Genomic DNA, 22,010 nt, shown 5'->3' with positions numbered 1-22,010 from the left:
AAGGGAGAATCCCGGCAGCAGGACATGCATATATGCACCCACGTGTGGTGCGGGGGAGGAGGAAGATGTGGAGAAGGGGGTGGGTTCATTACTTGAGGTCTAGGAAGGATTGGAGAAACATAACGGGGTGGGCTTGGTTGGCTAAGAAGGGGAAAGGCTTGTGGGATCATGGGATGGTGGGATGTCGGGTGCAGATTGGACTCAGTCTAGGATCTCTATGGCTTCCCGTCGTTTTGCTCCGTGCAGCCCCGGCACGTCTATGAGGGGAACACAAGGTCCCAAGCCGGGGATATCACCATCGCTTGGGACAAGGACGGGCATATGTCCCATCGTGGCACGCGTCTCTCACGAGTTGGAGAGAGGCACATGTGACAGGTGACCTCTTGACTCTTCCTTAGCTGTGCCGCCCCAATCACAGCGACGGACGCCTTTTTCGTACCATCAACTGACATTGATGGATTATTGACTGCCTTTACTGATTCTGACGTTACGCCTCAAATTGGAGGAAACACTTGAATCCAGGCTCTTCCAATGGTTATTAAGAACATCGAGATTCGATTGTATTTGGACAGCAAGATAGACGGCAAATGCAGGTGAATCCTAGCGCTCGATCCGGCGTCCGGACCGGTATCGCCCCGCAAATGCCGCACAAGCCCGGCCCGGTAAAGATATCTACTGTCTGCTAGACATACGCCACCTTCTCGTCCTGTCCGACCTGCATAGTCTTCAAAACAGTCTCGGCCGACCGAGGCTCCAAACTCTTCTTGACAGGGTTCGGGGCGCTAAAGACTTCCTCCAACTCCTCAAGCGTGCGACCCTTGGTTTCAGGCCAGAAGAAGTACTAGTGTCACGTTAGCGGAGCTCTGGCATAACCGGCAACTGGTGGGACAACAGTTCAAAACTTACAATGAACGCTGCTTCAAAGAGGTCCCAGAAGATAAAGACAATGTAGAAGTAGTACTTGATGTTGAGGAAAGCCGGTCCACTGGCGTATTGGATAACGGTGCTTCCGATGGCACTGGCCAAGTTGCCGATGGCAGTACCCTTGGCGCGGGTGGATGTACTGAGGGACTCGGCGATGTACATGCTCTGAAGAGGAGTCCAGCCGAAGCTGAAGACGATGCCAAAGAGGTAGATGAAGGCGATGGTCGTGTTGGCAGCAGCAACGTTGCTAGCATCATCCGTCGCCATTTTCGAGGTTCCCGTGATGATTGCGAAGCAGAAGGAGCAGAAGATGATGGAGTAAATCAGTAGGGGTCTGCGGCCAACAACATCCGTCATGCGAGCTCCGAAGAGGGATGCGAAGAAGCACAGAACAGGGTTGATCGCATTCAATGCCAGGACACGGTGCTGTTCTGTGATGCCAGCGTTCTTGAGGACAACCGTCTAGAATCATGTTAGACATGTAGAGGTGATGGAAAGGGAGAGGAGTGAAATTACCATGTAGTAAGAACTTAAACTGTTACCACTAATCTGGCCAAAGAAGGCCATACCCAGCACGCAGATGAGGCGGCGACGGGCGGAGTGGGTTTTCCAGAGTTCGCTGTAGTCCCACCACGATTTATCTGAAGCATCTGTGCTGATTTGAGAGACCATCTCCTTCAGCTGGAGCTGGACGATGGGATGGTCGACCGAGCCCTCGCCATGGTACTTGGCAAGGACTCTGGCGGCTTCTTCGTGTTTGTCGTTCGCCATGAGCCATCGCGGAGATTCGGGAATGAAGAAGACCCCGACGCAAACGATACCAGAGGTCACCCTGTAGAGGAATTTGTTAGTGCCTGGGAAAGAATCACGTGGAGGGTAGGAGATCATTGAAGAGACTCACATCTGAAGCCAAATGGGCAGGCGCCAAGCACTGGTGCCCTCGCCGCCGTCGATGTAGGCGCATCCATAGATGACCCAGGAGGCTATGATTGATCCTGTGTGTAGTGATTAGGCCTGGAGTAAGAGAACATGCAGGAAACCAAGTCAGACTTACCAATGTACCAAGTGCAGTTGTAGACGCCGGTGATAGTTCCTCGCCATGCCGGGTGTGCCATCTCAGAGACCTAAATACGCGGCATGTTAGCTGACATGTTACATGAGGGAGAATGCAATTCATCAAACTTACGTAGGTCGGAGCGGAGACACAGCAAAAACTGACACCAAATCCGAGGACGAATCGCCCAGCAAGGAATTGCTCAGAACTACGAATTATTAGCCTATGATAGGTATGCGACCATGGAAGGGAAGTTGTTCGTACGTTTTGGTTGTAGCCTGGATACAAGTGCCGATAATTACGATGGCACCCCCGATAAACATACCCCATCGGCGACCGAGAAAGTCGTTTGCAGGTCCGGTGAAGAAGACGGCGGCGACGCTTCCGATATTATACATGGCGAAGATGATTCCGGTGCTCTGGTCAATAGTTTCCCTGTCAGATTCGCGTCAGTATTGTAAGACTCGGTGAGCCTGGCTCTTCGATTTACTCACTTGTGGAAGTAGTTCAAGTAGGATTTCAATCCGTTCAGGCCTCCCATCTTTTAAACAGCACTTCGTTAGATGATGATGCTGCTCAGATTTGGGGTTTACTTACAAGGGAACCGTCGTAACCGTTGAGAGCTCCATTGAGGTAAGCTGTCACAATTGTTAGTAGGCCAACACTAATACGAAACACCAAGGCACAAACCGATAGTAAGCACAGCGTAAAGTCGAAACATGTGCGGCGTCCAGGGCGAATAAGCGCCGGACTGCGTCTGATGGGCAATGTGGACGGCAGTGTCGACCTCCGCAGCAGCGTCATCACGGTGCTCCTCGGCGTGGCCTCCGACCACGGGATCGGTCTTCTCGTCGGACATGGTGGAGGATGAACTGCAGGCAAGCAATACAGCTCGGAAGGGGTGGACCAAGGAATCAGGAACAGTGGAACCGTGGAGAGATGGAGGTCTTGACAGCCTTGGAAGGGTATCATCGATGGAGACGAAAGAATGGAGAGGTGATAACACGGCCCTCTTAAATGTTCTCGCTGCAGACTCTAAGGCTCTCTGCAGCCCATCATAAGACAATATTGTCTCCCCGCATTCGGGGCATCATACCATCCTAAAGAACGACCCAGGAGGCCGAAACTACGAAAAAACCTGGGGTGACACGACGGACCATCAGCCATGAGCCAACACCACGGGCGCGCTTGCAGTTTTCAGTCGTGGGTAGCCGGGGTCTAGACAATGTCAATCCGGGGTAACAGACACCCAACGACTTTCCGTCCATCCAAGAGATTGGGGCCCATGGGGGAACAGGCGAACTGACTGGCAGGGTTGTCAGACGTTGCATCAACTTAGACCGGCTTGTATCCGTATGGAGGTGCGGGTCCGGCCCCGACTTCCCCGGATCCAATCAGAACCACACGGGGCTGGGGGAGACTATCCCTCTTGCGTCCTCATGGTGCGGAGTTGCTAAGAGTTACTAGGAGTTTAGTAGGACAGAAGTCTCTCTCAAAGAAGTTGAAGAAAGCACCAGGATAGGATGACCTCGGGGTCGTACTACACCGACACCACCTGACTCGGAGCTACCCCGAAAACTGCTCCAGTCTTTCTGCCCCACGCTCCCTCGTCATATGGCGGGACAAACCTAAGCTTCACGAGCGAGATACGGGTGCTTGCAGACTGTATTTCTGGCGTTTCCCTCGGCCTTGCGTCCGACGTGTTACTTCGCGTGGAGAAAGCGAGGACGAATAAATAACGACTGGACCTTGGTAACAAGTTGGCTGATTACCCCTTCCTGTTTCTCCCTCTTCACATTCCCTCTCTCTTCTCCCACCCCAGCTCCGTGTCTCAGCCCATCGTTACCCCTCATCCAAACCGCCACGATGGCCTCTCAAAGTTTGTCTCTCCAGGCGAAGGAGGGAGTCCACGACTATGAGAACCCCTCCGTCTTCAGGCGCAACACCCTTCCTCCTCGCGCATACTTCATCCCAGAGACGTCCATCCTTCTCAATGGCGTTTGGGACTTCCACATGGCCGGCACTCCCGAGGAGGCGCCTTTGCCAGAAGACAAGGAGGATGAATGGGGCACCATCAACGTCCCTGGCCATTGGCAACTTCAGGGACACGGCTTCCCGTGGTATACCAACACACAGTTCCCCATCCCAGTGAACCCGCCATACGTGCCCAACGAGAACCCCACGGGCACCTACAGACGAACATTCCACGTCCCTTCCACGTGGGACGAGAGGTCGCAATTGCGCCTCAGATTCGATGGTGTTGATTCCGGATACCACATCTGGGTCAATGGCACGCTCATTGGCTTCGCTCAGGGCTCGCGGAACGCGTCCGAGTTTGACGTCACAAGCATCCTCAAGAGGGATGGACCCAATGAGCTGTTTGTGAGAGTTTACCAATGGTCCGATGCAACTTACATCGAGGACCAGGATCAATGGTGGCTTTCGGGTGAGTGGTCACATCGTCACTAGCCTGCTTGAACACCCATCTAACGAGCTATTAACAGGTATCTTCCGCGATGTCACTCTCCTCGCCGTACCCGAGCAAACAAGAATTGAGGACTGGTTCCTCCGCACTGACCTCGATGAGAAGTACGAAGACGCGACTCTCCTGGCGACGGTCGACGTCAGGACCGCCGAGAAGGGCACCGTCAAGCTCACTCTCAGCGAGCTGGGAAAGAACGGCGGTGCCGTCATGGCGACTAAAGAGGCAGAGGTCACTGCCGACAACACCAAGGTCGACATCAGCATTCCCGTCACCAACCCCAAGAAGTGGACTGCCGAGACCCCTTACCTCTACCGGGTCGACATCACCCTGGGCTCCCATACCGTCTACCAAAACATTGGTTTCCGCAAAGTCGAGCTCAAGAACGGCCTGATTACGGTCAACGGCACCCCCATCCGTATCAGAGGTGTCAATAGACACGAACACCACAACAAGTTCGGCCGCGCCGTTCCCATCGATTACGCCAAGCGCGACCTCCTCATCATGAAGAACCACAACATCAACTCTCTCCGATGTTCACACTACCCTCCCGACCCCCGACTCTTCCAGCTCGCCGACGAGCTCGGCTTGTGGGTCATGGACGAGGCCGATCTCGAGTGCCACGGCTTCTACGATGCCGTTGCACGCCCCCAGGATGTCGACGAGGCATCAGACTACGAGGCGCGCAAGGCTATTACCTTCCCCCTTGCCGGCAAGTACACCAGCGAGAACCCCGAGTGGCGGGAGGCCTACCTCGACCGCATGGTTCAGCTAGTTCAGCGTGACAAGAACCACACCAGTATCATCATGTGGTCGCTTGGTAACGAAGCCTTCTACGGCGAGAACCACAAGGCCATGTACGAGTACGCCAAGAACTTCGACTCTGGTCGCCCGGTTCACTACGAGGGCGATGTCAAGGCCGAGACTGCGGACATGTACTCTTACATGTACCCTCCCATCGACCGTCTGACCAAGCTGGCTGAAACTGAGGGTGTCAAGGAGGACGGTAGCTTTGAGAAGCCCGTTGTTCTCTGCGAGTACGGTCACGCCATGGGCAACGGCCCTGGTGGTCTCGATGACTACATTGAGGTCTTTGAGAAGTTCCCCCGCCTTCAGGGTGGCTACATCTGGGAGTGGGCGAACCACGGTATCTGGAAGGAAGACGCCGATGGCAAGGGATACTATGCCTACGGAGGAGACTTTGGCGAACGCCCCCACGACGGCACCTTCGTCATGGATGGTCTCCTTCACAGCACCCACGACCCTACCCCTGGTCTGATTGAGTTGAAGAAGGCCTACCAGCCCCTTCAGCTGTCAGTTGAGGGTAACAGGCTTGTCATCAAGAACAAGTACGACTTTGTTGGCGTTGACCACCTCTCATCTACCTACAAGGTTGAGGAACTAGGCGAAAGGCGAGTTGCCCTGAAGACCTACTAATCCCGAGAATCAAGATAACTAACGATGTGCAACACAGCTCTGCCCTCATCGCTGCCGGAAACCTCGAAATCCCCAAGATCGCCGCCGGCGAGACCGTCAAGGTCGACCTGCCTTCGAGCCTCGCAAACATCAAGTCCGACAAGGAGGTCTACATCACGGTGACCTTCGGTCTCAAGGACTCCACCAACTGGGCCGTGCTCTCGCACGAGATCGCGTGGATCCAGCACAAGCTTTCCGGTGTTGCGGCGGCCCCCAAGCTGCTCACCAGCACCCTCACCTCCAAGCTGCAGGTTCAAAAGTCTCGCGCCAAGACCACCGTCTCGGGCTCCGACTTTGCCATCACCTTCGATACCGCCCGCGGATACATCACCTCTTGGACCGCCGCCGGCGTGCCTCTTCTCGAGAAGGACAATGCCACTGGCGCAGCCATTATTCCTAACTTCTGGCGTGCTCCGACAGACAACGACAACCCCAACGATGCTCCCTACTGGGTTCGTTTCGGTGTCGATGCGTTTGACAGCTTCCTTCGGTCATTCAAGATCAACGAGTCGGCCGACAAGGTTGAAGTCATCACAACTACCTACCTCTCCCCTCGCGTCCTCGACTGGGGCTGGGAGACCACCACTACCTACACTATCGACGCTACCAGTCGCCTCACTATTGCTGTTGACCTGAAGCCTCGCGGTATCAAGCCCACCCACGTCCCTCGCGTGGGCCTGAACCTGCGTCTGCCCAAGTCGCTCAACAACGTCAAGTACCTTGCCCTCGGCCCCGGCGAGTCCTACCCGGACAAGAAGTCCAGCCAACACCTCGGCGTCTTCAATGCCACCGTGCCGGAACTGCACCAGCACTACGAGGTGCCCCAGGAAGGCGGCAACCATCTGGAAACCCGCTACATCAACCTCACCGAGGACCACGGCCGCGGTCTCCGCGCCACGGCGGCCGAGGCTGCAGTCTGGTCTGAGGAGGAGTGGCGCCAGTTCAGCTTCCAAGTCAGTCACTACGCTACCGAGAAGGTGCACAAGGCCGCGCACCCGTGCGATCTCGTTGAGGAGGATGCGACGCTTCTGCGTCTTGATGCCCGTGTTGCTGGTGTTGGTACTGCCGCTTGCGGTCCCAACGTTAGGGAGGACTTGAAGGTGCATGTCGGAGACTTCAAGTTTGGATTTGTTTTGGAGAGAGTCGGATTCTAATGACACTGTGATGATTTTGGTTTACGATGAAATGGCTACCCTGGTGTCTTGAGACCTGGACACATGTCACGGATAGCTAGAGCTAGAAGTGGAATGAATGAATATGACTTTCAATCAGCTCTGACTTGTGACTTGTGAGCGTTCTAAAACCGTTACGAGAGACCATCTACGTTACGAATGCAACACGCTTGTGTTAAACGTCGAGAGCCTTGGATGAGAGCGTTCGGTCTTCCGCTTGGGGGGGGTCCTCGGAGTTGGTCGGGGCTGGTGGGCCGCGCGTGCACTACAAATTAAAACTTTTTGACCCCTCCAATCACAACCGGCCGGTTGGCCCAATGGCAAGGCGTCTGACTACGACTAAGCGCTTCCGCGACTTGGCATGTTATCAGGAGATTCTGGGTTCGACCCCCAGGCTGGTCAATTCTTTTGCTTCCTTCACTAATTATGTTTACGATCTTATTTTTTTGAAGTCAAGAAAAAGACAGCCGATGATGCCCGCGTGTCCTTCTTGTATGTAGCCAGTAATGACCCAGACTTATAGATGAGGCGCACAGGCGCCTGTCTCATCCTCCTCTTCTGAAGCCAAGCGTTTATTCAAGGGTTGACCTCATTCGTCAGTTGAGAACTTGAGATTCCGGAAGGTGTAATTCATCTACTCCGTAATGCCTAGGTAGATTGTGCAATTAATAGAAGCTAAAGCCTAAACCTCTGAGCTCGACTACTGTTCGTCTGCTCGGACTCAAGCCATCGTTTCTTCGACCAAGTAGCGGGGATGTTGCGACGCTGACCGGCGATCGACATCACTGCAGATGGCATTCGACTTACGTTATAGACTCACCATGCCATTCGTGATCTCTTCTCCCGGTTCCAAGTAGGAACCCTGGCACAATGTACCTGAAGGCTTTGCCAAGTAAGCTAGGAATCTGTTCTACAACGTCGGATGCACCCCCCGCCTCTGCGATACGACACAACTGGGCCGTTCCGCCTGGGCTTACTCCAGAACTGGAGTTTGCTTGAATAGAACCGGAAGTCTCTGAGGCGATCTTTTGCCTTTCGAAGCACACTTCTTCACGGGAGTAGCCGACAACGGCGGATCTTACACAGCCAAGCATTGTTATATCGTCTTTTAAAGCACCATGCAGCCAACTAATTGTTGTCGACTTTCGATCCTTTTACAGCACAGCTATCAAGGCGGATTCTGATTCAAATTATTCAGTTCTCCTTAGCCATGAGATTAAGCAAACTAAGAGTAGCCTTTCTAGGCACAGTGGTGATGACGACAGTGTCTGCCGGCATATACACGGAACTTCCAACCAACCTCGCAGAGGTGGACGTCATAATTGCCGGAGGTGAGTCTGTTATTTGCTTCTCATCGTGGTCAAATCCTCATCATAAATGCAGGAGGCACCGCTGGCAGCATCGTTGCCTCACGACTCGCCGAAGTAGACCCAACCCTATCGATTCTCGTCATCGAGCAGGGTCAAGACAGCTTCAACGTCACAAATGTCATCTACCCAGCATTATTCGAGCGAAACACCCTGCCCGACTCCGACACTGCCCTGTTCTGGAAGGCCAATAAGTCACCACAACTGGCGGATCGCGAGCCAGTTGTCGAGACAGGCGGCATTCTTGGGGGCGGATCAGCTATCAATTGGATGGTATACACCCGCGGGCAGTGGGATGATTTCGAATCATGGAACACGTCGGGGTGGTCTGCGGAAGACTTGCTGCCACTTCTGCGAAAGGTATCATTCTTTCAATCATCATAATGCGCGCAGAATGGCTGACGCATCCCCCAGGTGGAAACATATCACGGCGCAACTACCAATGAGTCCACTCACGGGTATGATGGACCAATCCATGTATCAAAGGGGACGCATCAAGCGCCTCGAGCTGAAAGAGGCTGGATCGACGGGGCTGTCGAAGCAGGTTGGTCGGAGATAGAAGACCTTCAAAGTCTGCACTCGAACAATGGCTCCGGGCCTTGGTATCGATATGTCTCGCCTACCGACGGCCGTCGACAAGATGTAGCTCATCGTTACTTGCACCCACTTCTACAAAGTGGCGAATATCCCAATCTCCATGTTTTGGTAGAAACTCAGGTCCTCCGTATCCTGTTCGAGGGGGAAGAGAATCGCGCCACCGGAGTGGAGATCCGACGCAACCCAGCATTTGCGCAGGGTTACCGAGATAATAACACGACGAGAGTTAAGGCGAGGAAGCTTGTTGTTGCTTCCGCCGGGTCCTTTGGAACTCCGTTGCTTCTCGAAAGATCCGGAGTTGGTGATCCTGCAGTGTTGGAGAAGGCGGGCATACCGGCTGTTCAACGTCTTGATGGAGTGGGTAATGACTTCCAGGGTAAGTCTGATTCACTCTCGCGGCGGTAACCAGAGCTTGAACTGACTATTGACGTCTTTTAGATCATCACTTCGTTGGATACGTCTACCGCACAAATCTCGAGCAGAACGAGACCATCAACGGAATAGCCCGGAATGACAGGGGCCGAGACGTGGATGCCATGATTGCCGCCGACGACAAGCAACTTGGATGGAACGGCCACGATGCCTCTGGCAAGTTCAGGCCGTCTCCTGCTGACATCGCAGCTCTGGGACCGGAGTTCCAAGCCGCTTGGGACAGGGACTTTAAGGATTCGCCGAACCGCCCTTTCATGATCATGGGACTCTTTAACGCCTACTTTGGTGACCCTGCTGCCCTTCCTGACAACGCCGAGTATGTTACCACAGCACCCTGGGTCACATATCCATACGCGAGGGGCCACATTCACACCACTGGGCCAAATATTGACGATCGGTACGACTTTACCACTGGCTGGCTCCTTGACGAGAACGATATCGATCTGCAAAGCCATGTTTGGGGGTACAAGACACAGCGAGCCATCGCTCGTCGAATGGAAATATTTAGGGGCGAGCTCGCACTAGGGCATCCCAAGTTCTCCAACACATCGAGTGCCGCTGTGGTTGAGGTGGCTGAAGGTCCCGTAACTGACTCGATCGAATACTCTGCCGAAGACGACGCTGCAATTATACAGTACATACGAGAAAACATTGGAACGTCGAGACATCCTTTGGGTACTTGTAAGATGGCGCCCCGGGAGAGCCGAGGTGTTGGTAAGTAGTCCCGCTAAGCTTGAAGACCATTCCGTATACTGACAGCAGATACTGCAGTTGACCACGAATTGAACGTGTACGGTGTGTCCGGGTTGAAGATTGCGGATCTCAGCGTGCCAGCTCAGCAAGTTGCTGCCAACACTTACAATGCTGCACTGTTAGTGGGTGAGAAAGCTGCAGAGATCATCATTGGAGAGTTAAGACTTTGAGAAGTCTCTCTGAAGGAAGTGCGTGAGAACAGGCTGACAGGAAACGCAAATGCGCAATTTGAAGACGAACAAGTCACCCTCAAGTGTTAAATACGTAAGATATCAATTGAAGTCTCTCAAATGATGACGGCAATAATACAGTTGAAAACTATATGGCAGTGTGCGCTTACTCATACTGAGGGTGCAAAAATTCAGGCATCGACTGAAACGCTCATATGTCTGAGTGAGATGCGACAATCGCTGCCTGCACCCCGCGTAAGCAGTGACGAGTCGAGCTCAGGCATCAATTATCCGCTTCTTATGCAAAAGAAGCGAAATGTCATGAGTTGGTCTGAATTTAAAATACCATCGGTATCATCTAGTGCATCTCATCTTCAATACACCTAAGTTCAGTTCAGCCACAAGCCTTCCGCGATGATTGTCACCGAGCTTGGTGCCATGGGCGTCAAGCCCGGCCTCAATATTATGGATGAGTCCACACCGGAAGGCCAGATTTTCATGGGCGTCTACCGTAAGATCATCGCAGCCCCTGGAGCTCCTCACCGATTGTATCTGGGTCTCGAACTCGAAGACCCAACCATGGTCTGGGGCTTCTTCGACTGGGACTCAATTGAGGACCACGAGAAGTTTGCCAAAGAGTGAGTCGACGCTACCACATGCCTCTTCATCAAAAAAACAGGTCTAAAAGATGTCAGATATGGCGTGGAACTGTGCAAAGACTTGCCCAAAGTCTTGACATACGGCGAATTCTGCAAGCACATTACCGCTACGCCAACCTTTCCAGATGCGCTGAAGTCTGTCGCGACTGATGTCTTCGTCATTTACTATGCTTCCAACATTACCCCTGAGGCGAAAGATGCAGCGACTGCACGACTTCAAGAGATCCTCAAGGAAGGCTTCGAGCAAGTCCATGAAGCGACTGTCACGAGCTATGGCTGGGGAGTTCAAGACGATTTTCCTGTGAAAGGGGGAGACCCCAATCAGACTGGCTCTATCTTGACAGCGTTTGTCGGCTGGTCCAATCTCGAGGCAAACAAAACCTTTCATCAATCACAGACCTATAAGGAGATTGAAAGTCAGCTTGGAACCATTGAAGGATCGACTAAATTGAGATCGTTCCGTCTCAGCTGCATTGTACTTGAGAAGGAGACACGGTAGATCAAGCAAACAGATGGAAAGGCAACAAACGATTGATGAAGGAGGCTGCTGCAACGGAGGTTTACAGTCGCTACTGGTCTGCACATTGTTTTTGTTTCTTTACGTATAGTCACACGTTCCTTCACATACTACCTAAAGTATCTTCAACACATCAGACATGGCTTGAAGTAATCGTTGATTCGTTGGTGTGATTCATCTTTGACTATGTGCTGCATAAGTAGATATGTAAGGCAATCTAAAATCCATGCTATCCCATTTGCTGCCATCCTGTCCACTCCCGTAGGTACATGGGATTAACTCAAGCCGTGGGTGTGGCCACAGCAGGGGCGACCATATCAGCAAGCGGTGCCGCCGTTCTCTTCATGCCACTCGGCCCGCATGTGCTGACCTTCAAACCGGCATAGATGGACGAATAAGCTGCTGGAAGAAGATTGTCCGCGCTTCCTGCTTGGATGGTTCCGACATAAGGGTTGAAATTGTAGATACCGCACGGACAGTGGTCCAGAATCTGCATGCCAGCAGTCCTAGAGAAAACGGAAGATCCTCCGCGAGCAAGGCTGAAGGCGACGGTGCCCGGCTTCATGTCTACGGAGAATTTGGCAGCGCCAGCAGGGGCTTGGAAAGTCTGACTGGTGCCGGCAACATTGACGGTCAAAGATGCGGCTTCCTTAAGCAGCGTCACGATGTAAACCTTGTCCTCCATGGTCTGCCATCCATCCGGTCTGCCCTTGAAGTAATTGCCAGAAGAGTTGTTGGCATCGCTCATAGTGGTATCAGTCGCGTCGCAATTGATTCCCCGGAGAGTCGGGCGGAACCAGTAGACGACCTTGTCTTCGGTGATGTAGGTCTTTGGATCACTAGCGCCGGCTTTGAACGCCTTGATGAACGGCTGTGCCATGTCAAGCCATCCGTTGTGGGGGAATCCGTAGACCCATTTGGAGTTCCCATCATCACCGTGCGGGCTGTCAAGACGTCCGACGTAATGACTTTCGCCGTAGTCATTCCAAGTGACAATCTCAAGAAAGCGCGGCTTAAGGGAAAGAATTTGCTGCCAGCGGTCGTACCAGAGAGTGTCGGATGGAAATACCCAATTTTTGGAATACGAGACCTCGGGACCAAAGTGCGTGAAGAACCACGGTGAGACTGGCGCAATGTATGGCTTGCCATTGAGTGCCGCAATGTATGTCGCATCACCCTGCTGGACTGAGACGTTGCCTCGACCGTCGGGAGCTTTGTTGAGGCCGTTGTTGGGCCAGCCGAGCCAGTTGAGAGCGCCGTCGAGAACGCTGAAGTCTGTCTTGAATTCCGGATGGAAATTCGGTGCCCAGAAAACGGGGACACCAGCAGCACTGCGCATAGCACCGACATCCAGCCCGTCTCCCGCAAACGAAGACGCAAACGCTTTGTTGTCAACCATGAGCTGAGCGGGACGCGAGGCATACTTGGCGATCATCTGGCCGACGCGAGTTGCCTCACTAGTCTGGTACCAGTTGAAGTCGAAGGAGATGAAGACCTTCATGCCGTTGTTGGCAGCAGACTGGTAAGCCAAGTCGAGTTGGGTCTCGCTGTAAGGGTCGACGCCGATGTTGAGAGCAAAGGCGTCGATGCCAGCCGCCTTGGCGTTCTTCATATCAGCATCGTAGTCACTAGGTGAGCTACGCATATTGACGATGCCAATCTTTCATTGATGTCAGCCAGGAACCAAAGAGATGGATTCATGGAGCCAAACTCACCATGAAGTGACAAAATACAAGCTTCTCACTACTGTCTTGGCGAAGGCTGAGAGTGTCGCCATGTGTAGATGGAACCGTAAGGCAGGTGGCCAAAGTGACCATGGCCGCAGCCAGGAGGGCCTTGAAAAGATGAGTGAAAATCATTCTGAGCAGTTGCGTTGTCTACAATCCGGGCCTGCTAGTTACACATAAGAGAACTGAAGCAATCGAGGAAGTTCTCTTTATAAGTTGAAAGTCCGGATTCCTTGGTTCCTTCCGAAGCGCTCTGGCCCTCGCTTTGGCTCTTTCCTCGTCTGTTCTCTCCCGTTGCCCCTGCTCTTTCCCGTCCGCTGACAAGCGTGCCAGGCCGCACTGGCATCCCGCATGATTCCATGGTCAATGTCACGGAGTTCTGCATATCAAGTTTGTGCCCGAGATGCTTCGCAGATCTCTTACCTCACGTTCAAAGAGTAGGTCTGAATCGTACGTCTGCCATAAGTCTGATGATGCCACAATTTCCACACCGGCAGCCCTCTTTTTCCGGCTAATTGCTCATGGGATGCCTGCAGTTTGCATGATCAGGCACAAAGTCTTCCTGCGGTCAACTGCAGCAAAAACACCAGTTGCAGTAAGAATCTTATGTCACGTTGCAGCTCTGCCTCTCTTTGGCAGATGTCGGCCTCAAACCCTTCTATCCTTTCTCGGAGAAAAGGGTTGAAGTCAGGGTAAACTTCCGTTTGACGGACTTTGAAAGAACAAACAGAAGGGTTTGCTGTTTTCGATACATCATTCCGCACAAGCGACAAATCATGGGCAACCACATATGTCACAGGGTCCCGAAACACCGTCCCTAGAATCTTCGAAGTCATGCTTATTGCCTCCTTTGAACGCTGAATGGGTCGTTGAGAATCCATGTCATTCGGCCCGCGCTGACTGCTGGTCTCCGAATACAACCCTCCCAACAACCCGACTGGCGTCCCCTTGGCCAAAGTCATTTATCTGGGGTACATATATTAAGTGTGGAAACTTGTGTCCAGACCATGCCAGATGTCAGTAAGCACCACATGACGGAATGTCTCGTCGGCTTGCCACATGGTTGGTGTCAACACCCGGCAGTGCGGAGTAGTCAAGACAAATCACAAGCACAAAACATCAACGACCCTCCAATCAACGTCAGAATCAAGCCCTACTGCGGTAGTTGAAGAAGATTGGACCTCCCTGCAGGTGGTATTATCCCGACGCCAAATACTACTAAGATGGGATGATTCCAACGGAGAAAATCGGGGGTTCCTTAAACCGACGTCAACTCCGTGTTGTCGGGTTGGGATCGTAGAAGAGAAAACAAACAGGATCGTATGCGAGCAATCCAAAATTTTCATGATTATACAGCATTGCAGTTAGCCAAGAGTTAAGGCGGCGCACAACATAAACTTATGACGACTTACCGTCATCATTTGCAAGACTATGCCCGGTCATCATAGGGAATACCCCTGACTTGCAGTAAACGTAAGCGCATGGCATGCAAACAGTGAGTCGGTCAAGACTGCTCACTTCTCGACAAATCATCTTGTGGTTTGGACCTTTGGTATAGATGGTGCCCTTAAGATGTAACCCTCTTGTGCTGCAATCTTGTGACGACTGTCAGGCCGCTCAAAATCTCGCAGTCTTCGGGAGACCCCGCCGCAGTCTTCACCACCGTTTTGTCCTGTACCCTGACTTGATAATTTTCTGAGCCATCTATTCATCCGCAGTGTGTGTGTTGAGAAGAAGCACCTTCCCTTTTGGGAATATTCGTTGCGTAGTCACCGACGTCCCTTAACCCAATCGTGAGGTTGATCTTATCTAGCATGGTAAACTGAGAGACTTCGGTCCTTTTTTTTTTGTTTTTTTTTTTTGGACTTAAGTTCATGGGTTACTTTACACCTTAACTGTCAACTATGGTTGCGTTAGAGCTTCTGATGGCATCGTATATGTCAGGCGGCATCCGCGCATCTCCATCGAAAGCAACCCAACAGCAAGATCATCATTTTACTCAGTTATTCCCCCAATGATGGAAATGCCGCTGAAGCTTTTCACAGTGCCTGGTGATGTTAAGCTTTCGGCCCTTCAGAGCCTAGTTGCATTTCGTACTTGTGATTGATGCACTCAGTCCGCGCCGTGACCGCCTCGGACTTCCGTCTCATCTGCAGGTGGTAGGACTCAGGGGCTGCGCCATCACACTCTATTCGTGATGTCACGTTGTCTCAACATCGAAGCCGGTAGGTAACGTCGTTGAGGAGACATGGAAAATGAGATGTCGGCTCATGGTACAGTACTTGACATCGAAATGAAAGAGCAATTAAATAGAGCTTATTGAATAACGCCCGTCTAAGCGTCTACCCTGGGAAGGAAGCCACAATCAGCTCGAGATATCCTACAGAGCATCATCGATCACTTCCAATAATCTAGAAACATCTACGCAGCTCACTAAATGGCGCGAATATTTCAGACATGCCTCTCTGCTGGCGTTGATGCTCTTGCCGGTATCTGCCCAAACAACAAAGACAGTCTATGCGCACTTTATGGTAAGAACATCGCCAAATGACAAGATAAAAACCCACCAAAATCCCCATTAACTAAATGGGCAGCTCGGAATTGTCGAAAACTACACCATATCAGACTGGCACCTCGACATAGCCCAAGCCAAAGAAATCGGCATCGACGGCTTCGCTCTGAATTGTGCCCCAGCCCGCATCGATAGCTACACCCCCAAACAGCTCGCAAACGCCTACCAAGCATCTCAAGAACTCAACTTCACTGTATTCATCTCCTTTGACTTTGCCTACTGGTCCACGGCCGATACGGCAGAAATCACCTCCATCGTAGGCAACTACAGCGCGCACCCGGCTCAGGCACGGTACGACGGCGGCGCCATCGTGAGCACCTTTGTCGGCGACAATATGAACTGGACCGCGGTGAAGAATGGTATGCCTCCGGGACAGAAGCTTACTGCTCTTCCGATGATTCAGGATCCTGCGTGGCTTTCTGTTGCGAATACGGGTCTTGATGGGGCGTTTTCGTGGTATGCGTGGCCGACGGGTGGGGGAAATAGTATCATTCCTGGTCCGATGACGACTATCTGGGATGATCGGTATCTGGCGAATCTGGGGAGTCGTCCGTACATGGCCCGTAAGTGATTGTGTCGTTGACCCTCTGTCGTTCTGTCTCTGATACAAATGGTGTACTGATACAAAGTCCTGAAAAGCCGTCTCACCTTGGTTTTCAACTCACTTCAACACCAAGAATTGGGTCTTCATCACGGAAAAGCAACCCACCATCCGCTGGGAGCAGATGCTTGCCATGAAGCCTGCACTGGTTGAGATCATTAGCTGGAACGGTGAGTATTGGGTTGTTCCATATTATTCAGGTAATATGACTGAATATCTTGTGACAGACTTTGGTGAAAGCCACTACATCTCGTAAGTAGACCTCACCCCTGCTCAACGCTTCAAAGCTCATAACACTAACATCTAAAAGGGGCTCACAACCAAACCATTCCGACGACGGCTCCTCCGTCTGGGAAACCGGCTTCCTCCACGACGCCTGGCGCACCCTAATGAAGCCCTACATAGAAGCCTACAAATCCGGAGCCTCCAAACCCACCGTCGTCAGCGACGAACTGGTCAACTGGTACCGCCCAACGCCCAAGAATACGGGTTGCACAAACGACACCCTCGGTGCCCCCAACGGGATCCAGTACCTCGCCGACGTAGTCTTCGTCGCCACGATGCTGACGCAGCCCGCTGTGCTTACCGTCACCAGCGGAAGCCAGGCGTCGGTCGGAGTGCCTGTCGACGCGGGGATCCAAACCACCAACTTCACCATGGGCATCGGCGCCCAGAAGTTCTCGGTGTCGCGGAACGGTGTTGCGATTCTAGGTGGCACGAGCAGCAAGGAGATCAGCGGGGCTTGCGAGAAGTATAACTTCAACGCCTTTGTAGGTTTCTTCAAAGCCTAAGCTGACCGTGGCGTTCTCGATACGCCGGGAGAATGATGTGATTTCTTTGAGGGGCTTTCAGGTCAATAGGGGCAGCAAAATTTGATGCATACTCGCAACTCTAAATGCTGACCATACAACCAATGTTGATGTTATCATTGAGATTACATCACGCAAGGGCATATGAACAGTGAAGGTCTGCGTGTTGAAATCGATGCCACAAGGCCGCGAAACTTTACGCGTGATTAGCCGATGAGGACCGACGGAAGAGGACATTAGACAGATAATGCTCGAAAGTGCTTCCAGACGCAGTTTTGGATAAACGCCGCCTATTCAGCCCTATCAGAGGCCAAGAAAAGGGAAATAGCAAAGGCACGGTGCCGCGGAAATGCCTTTCAATCGCCTGGTCCATCCGGGACATCAGTGCTCTTCCCCGGGTTCCGTGCACCCACCTAAGCTCAACCGCCAATCCCCGCCTCGCAGAGACCTCCAGGACGTCATTCTCGAAATGCTTCCCGTCGCCGTATTCGCAATCCTCGGATGTAATTCCTTCGTGGGGTACTGCGGTGCAGGATTTGGGTTCGCACGACCCCGGAGTCTGCCGCGCGATGGAATCATCAGATGATGTTTGACCTGGAAGGAGGGCACACGTTTGACGGCACGCAGCGTCCCGGCAGGCTTTCGAATGTTGATCCGTTTGTAACCATGGGCGACTCTTGAGGCTATCTCAATCATACCGTCACTCAGACATAGAGTCTGTGAGGGAACCTGACTTGGTCTCATCACGCATGTCATTGGAAACTAAGTAGGTGTTGACAAATGTTCATATTCTTGACACACAGATTGGCTTTGCTTTGTGCAAGTATTGCGCAAGCTCTGTACACAGCATATCCAAGCTTGGAACTCAGTGCAAGTACGAAGACGCCCCAGGACTCTGTAGACCGTCCCATTAATACCGCGAAACAAAAAAGGACACATTGAGAACTGGGCAACAAAGATGAACTGCCAAATGAACAACAATCATAGCGTAATCGACAAAATGAGAAAAAAATGTCCGTGTTGGATGTGTTTGTAGTAGTAGAGGTAGTAGTAGGAAGTCGTAGTAGTAGGAGGTGATATGGTATACTGGAAGAGAAGTAGTAGTAGGTAGTGATGAGGGTGTCCTCTGTTTGGTATCATTGTTGTGAGTTTTACGTCTGCCGCGGCAGCGCATTTTCGTCCACGTTTGGCTCTTGTTTTTTCTTTTTCCATGTGCCATTTCTGCGCCGTTCAAATCATCCACTTGGTGGTTTTGAGGAAGAGATTAAAAAGAAAAAGTAAACCGCCCGCCTTGTCATCTGTGATTCTTGAACCATTGTCGTAGGGAATCGTTGCTCACTCAAACAAGGGCAATCTTGACGTCGCCCTCATGAGGTTGGGATTGGGGCAGGACAGCCTCGCGTTGATCCCGCTTCTTCTTTCCAATTCTCTCACACCACTCCTCGGCACTAACAATGGTACCATCAAGGACACCACTGACTTGTGACATCATGTCGAGACCCTCCTTAGCTAGAACAAGCACACGATGGGCACCCTCGCACATCGCCTCCTGGTCGCCAATCTTCTCTCCCTGTTGAGACTCAACCATGCTGGCATAGCGGAATCGCTGCGGCAGAGTAGTCAGATGACGGCGAACCAGCAAACGGGCGTTTTCGGGCAGAGCGCCGCCGGCGTATTTGGAAACAGTCACGATAACATTCTGCAGTGTCTTGAGAACGTCGCCTTTGAGTGACGCAATCTTGGCCGCTAGCAATGTACGTTCCTGCTCAGACATTGGCTCGGGTTGGCTGTCAGCCATTACGTGGTCGCCGTCGTTGGTAACTGCATTCTGCTCTTCTTGTTGGGCTTGGCCCGGCTTCTCGAACTGTTCAAGAGTAGTCTTGAGGTTATTGATAACCCCACCAATGTGCTCATTCGCCCAACGCAACCATCGAAGACAGTACTTCAGGCTCCTGAGACTCTCATCGCTCATAGCAACACTTAGACCGGAGGTTGACATAATTAGGCGAGATTGCCAAGCCGCGTTTGATGAGGTGGGTCGCTCGGCTTTTTCGTTTTCACTGTAGGCTGGGGAGCGGTAGTCGTCATACGCCGGTAGAGTATCAATGGTGCTAGCTCGTGAAAGTCTGCGGTCGTGCTTGAACACGTAGGGATCACGAGGAGAGTCGACATCGGGCATGACGTTGCTCTGCGCATCAATCATAAGCCTGGCCAAGTCTTCGCCCGTATCAACTTTGCGCCGCTTGTGAGACCCTCCGTCGGCAGCTTCAATGTCGTTCGACTGATGCCGTCGACCGGCGCCGAGGAACCAGCGCACACCACCCTCAACACCTGTCTTCCGCCCGACCGTACCGACAGTGTTGGCAATGGGCGTCAAGTAACCTTCGACATATTCGGCGCTAGATTTGAAGCGCGGGGAGAAGTTTTTGGAGTTATTGTAAGCCGACGTGGCACCTTCGATGGTTGTCGCGAGCAATGGGTGGGATGTTGTGAGGAGTGAGAATAGGGGCTCTTCAGACTTTAGTTGTGAATTTGACGTTGATGATACGGCCGGCGAGGCCCTCGGCAGGGGTGTGTGACGGGCGGGAGGTGAGTTGATGAAGTCTAGGCATGTTAGCTTTCGTTATCAGACACAGACGGGGCTTCGCAAATGACGAACCGGCTCGAAGGTCCCCAAGTGCTTCAGCTGCCATGCGCACATCGGGGTCGTCCAGGCTAACACTGGCAGCGCGTCCTTCGTAAAAACGATCTGGGGATGCTGCGCTCAAGGCGCTGTTGCTAACTACGTCGAGGTCCATTCTCGCAGGCGAATCGGCGGACTGGGCATGACTGGGTGTGTAGTACGTCGTGAGGGGGTTGAGGCTCGGCCAGTGGGTGAGGGGCACTGTCGTCGTCGAGGACCGCTTCAGGGATGATGTGGTTGGTTGTGGTTGCGGTTGGTGATGCTGTTGTTGATGTTGCTGTGCTTCAATGGGCTTCAATGGGGCGACGATGGAAGGGAACCGCGGGGGCGGAGGACCTGTCACGGACGAGAGAGATGGCAGGTTGTGACCGACGTTATCATTGTGTTTGGCGGCGGGAAGGATAGGTGCAAGCTCGGTAGTCGGGGCGTCGGGAAACCTCAGCAGGTTGGGATCGTGGGACTGGGCATGCGCATAGCTCGGGGGACCATATGAAGGCAGCTGGGACGGGAGATGTGTCGGATCAAAGCGAGCGTGAGAGAGGACGTGCTTGTTGGGTTTAGAGACGGTGGAAATAGAAGCGGCAGCAGACATAGAGGTAGAGGCAGAGGCAGACGCAGACGCAGAAGCAGGTGGGCGGATGTGGTGCGTGTGGGCGAGGGACGAGGAAGATGGCGGCAGCTGGCGGTCTCCAGGCGCAGGCCCGTGCAGCATGTGATTTTGGCTCTGGCTCATGCTCTGGCTCAAATCCATTTCGCAAAGTATATTCGGACGGCGGCTCGAGACTTCGCAGGGAGGGGGTCGACGGAGAAGCAGCAAGAGAGGGATAAGCGAGACCGGCGCGGCTGTCTCAGCGGTCAACTATGGACTGGCATGAGTGGAGATATGACTCTCGTGTCCCGAGGCCGTTGTGATTCTGAATTTTGCAGATTTCCCAGTCGACGTCGGGGAATGTTGTAGTCTGCCTCCGTGCAGCAGTGGTGCAGAGGCGCGGGTCAGAACGAACGTGAGGGAGAGCAGACGAAGGGGTGAAAGTGGCTGCGGGCGGCGCGAGAGAGGTTCATGTAGTACGGTTTGGTCGAAAGTGGCGAAGGACAGACAGGACGACGGAGCGGATTTCGAAGCCAACGAACGAACAAGGGAGGCGAGGCGGCAGGAGATGTGGTTTCGGGGGACGACCGAGTGGAGGGCGGATCTGGAGAAGCGAGGGAGGGAGGGATGGTGGTGGTAATCGTAGCCGTAGCGTGTGGTGGTGGGATGAGTCCGGTCCGTGTGTCTTGTAAAGTAGCGCGGAGCGTAGCGCTGGGGGGGGAAGGGTTGGTGTGCGTGTACCCTTTGGAGGGCACCTCTACCACTATACGGTAAGTATGTTACCTCGATCTATCTCGAGGAAAGGATTGCGTGTGTTTGGATATGTGTGTGTGTACGGATATGTGAGTGTAAGAGTTGAAGTGTGTGCGGCAGAACGGGAGGCCAGGAACCGTAGCAGATATCGAGGGGAAGAGATACTGAAAGTGGAGGTATGCCGGGGTGGTGGTGTTCTGTCGATTTGCCTGACGGGTGATTGATGGATTGATGAATTACTTGATTTGATTGACGGGGGTGGGAGAGGTGGCACAGGAAGAGGTGGTTGTGTGTTGTGGTGGTGGTGGATGATGATGCCGCACCAGAGCGCACCCAGGATGGACGGACGGGGACGGGCGACGATGGGGGACGGGGGAGGTCGAAGGACTCGGGACAGGAAGGGGCGACGCTCACAATGCGAGGAACGAGGTAGTCACGTACCTCCCAAAAGCGAAAGAGAGGCAGGAGAGCAGGCGGCGACAACACCGCAGCTGGCAGGCACGCGGGCCACACCCATTGCGGCGGGAAGGAGAAGGGGTCACTGGAGCATGTGGTGGGCTGGGATACTTGGAGGTACCTCCGCAATCCAAGTCACTCACATCTTGCTTCAGGCTGCAAATTGCACACATCTAGAGATCACAAGTACTGGGCTTGCAGTACCCGGCGTTGTACC

The 22,010-nt window shown here is 53.0% G+C and overlaps 7 protein-coding genes and 1 non-coding gene across 8 annotated transcripts; 5 read left to right on the top strand and 3 right to left on the bottom strand.

The window, feature by feature from the left end:
- Positions 1 to 329: 329 nt before the first annotated feature.
- Positions 330 to 3,130, bottom strand: BDP81DRAFT_426246 (sugar transporter-like protein). The gene is made up of 10 exons (XM_060590280.1): positions 2,669 to 3,130; positions 2,576 to 2,616; positions 2,473 to 2,519; positions 2,243 to 2,413; positions 2,111 to 2,186; positions 1,979 to 2,048; positions 1,826 to 1,919; positions 1,441 to 1,756; positions 907 to 1,386; positions 330 to 841 (listed from the first exon to the last, which is right to left on the bottom strand). The coding sequence occupies exons 1-10, from the start codon at positions 2,835 to 2,837 to the stop codon at positions 683 to 685; spliced, it is 1,623 nt and encodes a 540-aa protein (XP_060446569.1). The 5' UTR covers positions 2,838 to 3,130; the 3' UTR covers positions 330 to 682.
- A 496-nt stretch (positions 3,131 to 3,626) lies between these two features.
- Positions 3,627 to 7,278, top strand: BDP81DRAFT_471144 (family 2 glycosyl hydrolase). Its single transcript, XM_060594578.1, has 3 exons — positions 3,627 to 4,424; positions 4,483 to 5,872; positions 5,935 to 7,278. The coding sequence occupies exons 1-3, from the start codon at positions 3,845 to 3,847 to the stop codon at positions 7,088 to 7,090; spliced, it is 3,126 nt and encodes a 1,041-aa protein (XP_060446568.1). The 5' UTR covers positions 3,627 to 3,844; the 3' UTR covers positions 7,091 to 7,278.
- Positions 7,279 to 7,411: 133 nt separating this feature from the next.
- Positions 7,412 to 7,510, top strand: BDP81DRAFT_t153. The gene has a single exon. It is a non-coding gene; the product is annotated as a tRNA-Arg (tRNA).
- Positions 7,511 to 8,318: 808 nt separating this feature from the next.
- Positions 8,319 to 10,427, top strand: BDP81DRAFT_460553 (GMC oxidoreductase; the record flags this gene model as incomplete). The annotated part of the gene is made up of 5 exons (XM_060593671.1): positions 8,319 to 8,439; positions 8,492 to 8,835; positions 8,890 to 9,448; positions 9,511 to 10,218; positions 10,276 to 10,427. 5 exons carry the CDS (start codon positions 8,319 to 8,321, stop codon positions 10,425 to 10,427), a joined length of 1,884 nt encoding a protein of 627 aa, XP_060446567.1.
- Positions 10,428 to 10,692: 265 nt separating this feature from the next.
- On the top strand, positions 10,693 to 11,847 carry BDP81DRAFT_426242 (uncharacterized protein). The gene is made up of 2 exons (XM_060590279.1): positions 10,693 to 11,065; positions 11,123 to 11,847. The coding sequence occupies exons 1-2, from the start codon at positions 10,842 to 10,844 to the stop codon at positions 11,583 to 11,585; spliced, it is 687 nt and encodes a 228-aa protein (XP_060446566.1). The 5' UTR covers positions 10,693 to 10,841; the 3' UTR covers positions 11,586 to 11,847.
- Positions 11,848 to 11,883: 36 nt separating this feature from the next.
- Positions 11,884 to 13,420, bottom strand: BDP81DRAFT_317686 (glycoside hydrolase family 71 protein; the record flags this gene model as incomplete). Its single annotated transcript, XM_060584280.1, has 2 exons — positions 11,884 to 13,263; positions 13,319 to 13,420. The coding sequence occupies 2 exons, from the start codon at positions 13,418 to 13,420 to the stop codon at positions 11,884 to 11,886; spliced, it is 1,482 nt and encodes a 493-aa protein (XP_060446565.1).
- Positions 13,421 to 15,807: 2,387 nt separating this feature from the next.
- On the top strand, positions 15,808 to 17,443 carry BDP81DRAFT_405912 (glycoside hydrolase family 71 protein; the record flags this gene model as incomplete). The annotated part of the gene is made up of 5 exons (XM_060588956.1): positions 15,808 to 15,861; positions 15,925 to 16,465; positions 16,542 to 16,673; positions 16,731 to 16,755; positions 16,814 to 17,443. The coding sequence occupies 5 exons, from the start codon at positions 15,808 to 15,810 to the stop codon at positions 17,292 to 17,294; spliced, it is 1,233 nt and encodes a 410-aa protein (XP_060446564.1). The 3' UTR covers positions 17,295 to 17,443.
- A 1,208-nt stretch (positions 17,444 to 18,651) lies between these two features.
- On the bottom strand, positions 18,652 to 20,746 carry BDP81DRAFT_393625 (transcription factor Opi1-domain-containing protein; the record flags this gene model as incomplete). Its single annotated transcript, XM_060587847.1, has 2 exons — positions 18,652 to 19,916; positions 19,972 to 20,746. 2 exons carry the CDS (start codon positions 20,744 to 20,746, stop codon positions 18,652 to 18,654), a joined length of 2,040 nt encoding a protein of 679 aa, XP_060446563.1.
- Positions 20,747 to 22,010: the final 1,264 nt, after the last annotated feature.

Source organism: Colletotrichum phormii, assembly GCF_030913505.1.
Source record: "Colletotrichum phormii strain CBS 102054 chromosome Unknown BDP81scaffold_8, whole genome shotgun sequence".
Lineage (NCBI taxonomy): Eukaryota > Fungi > Ascomycota > Sordariomycetes > Glomerellales > Glomerellaceae > Colletotrichum > Colletotrichum phormii.
The sequence above is the reverse complement of the archived record's forward strand: the minus strand, read 5'-3'. Positions and strand labels throughout refer to the sequence as shown.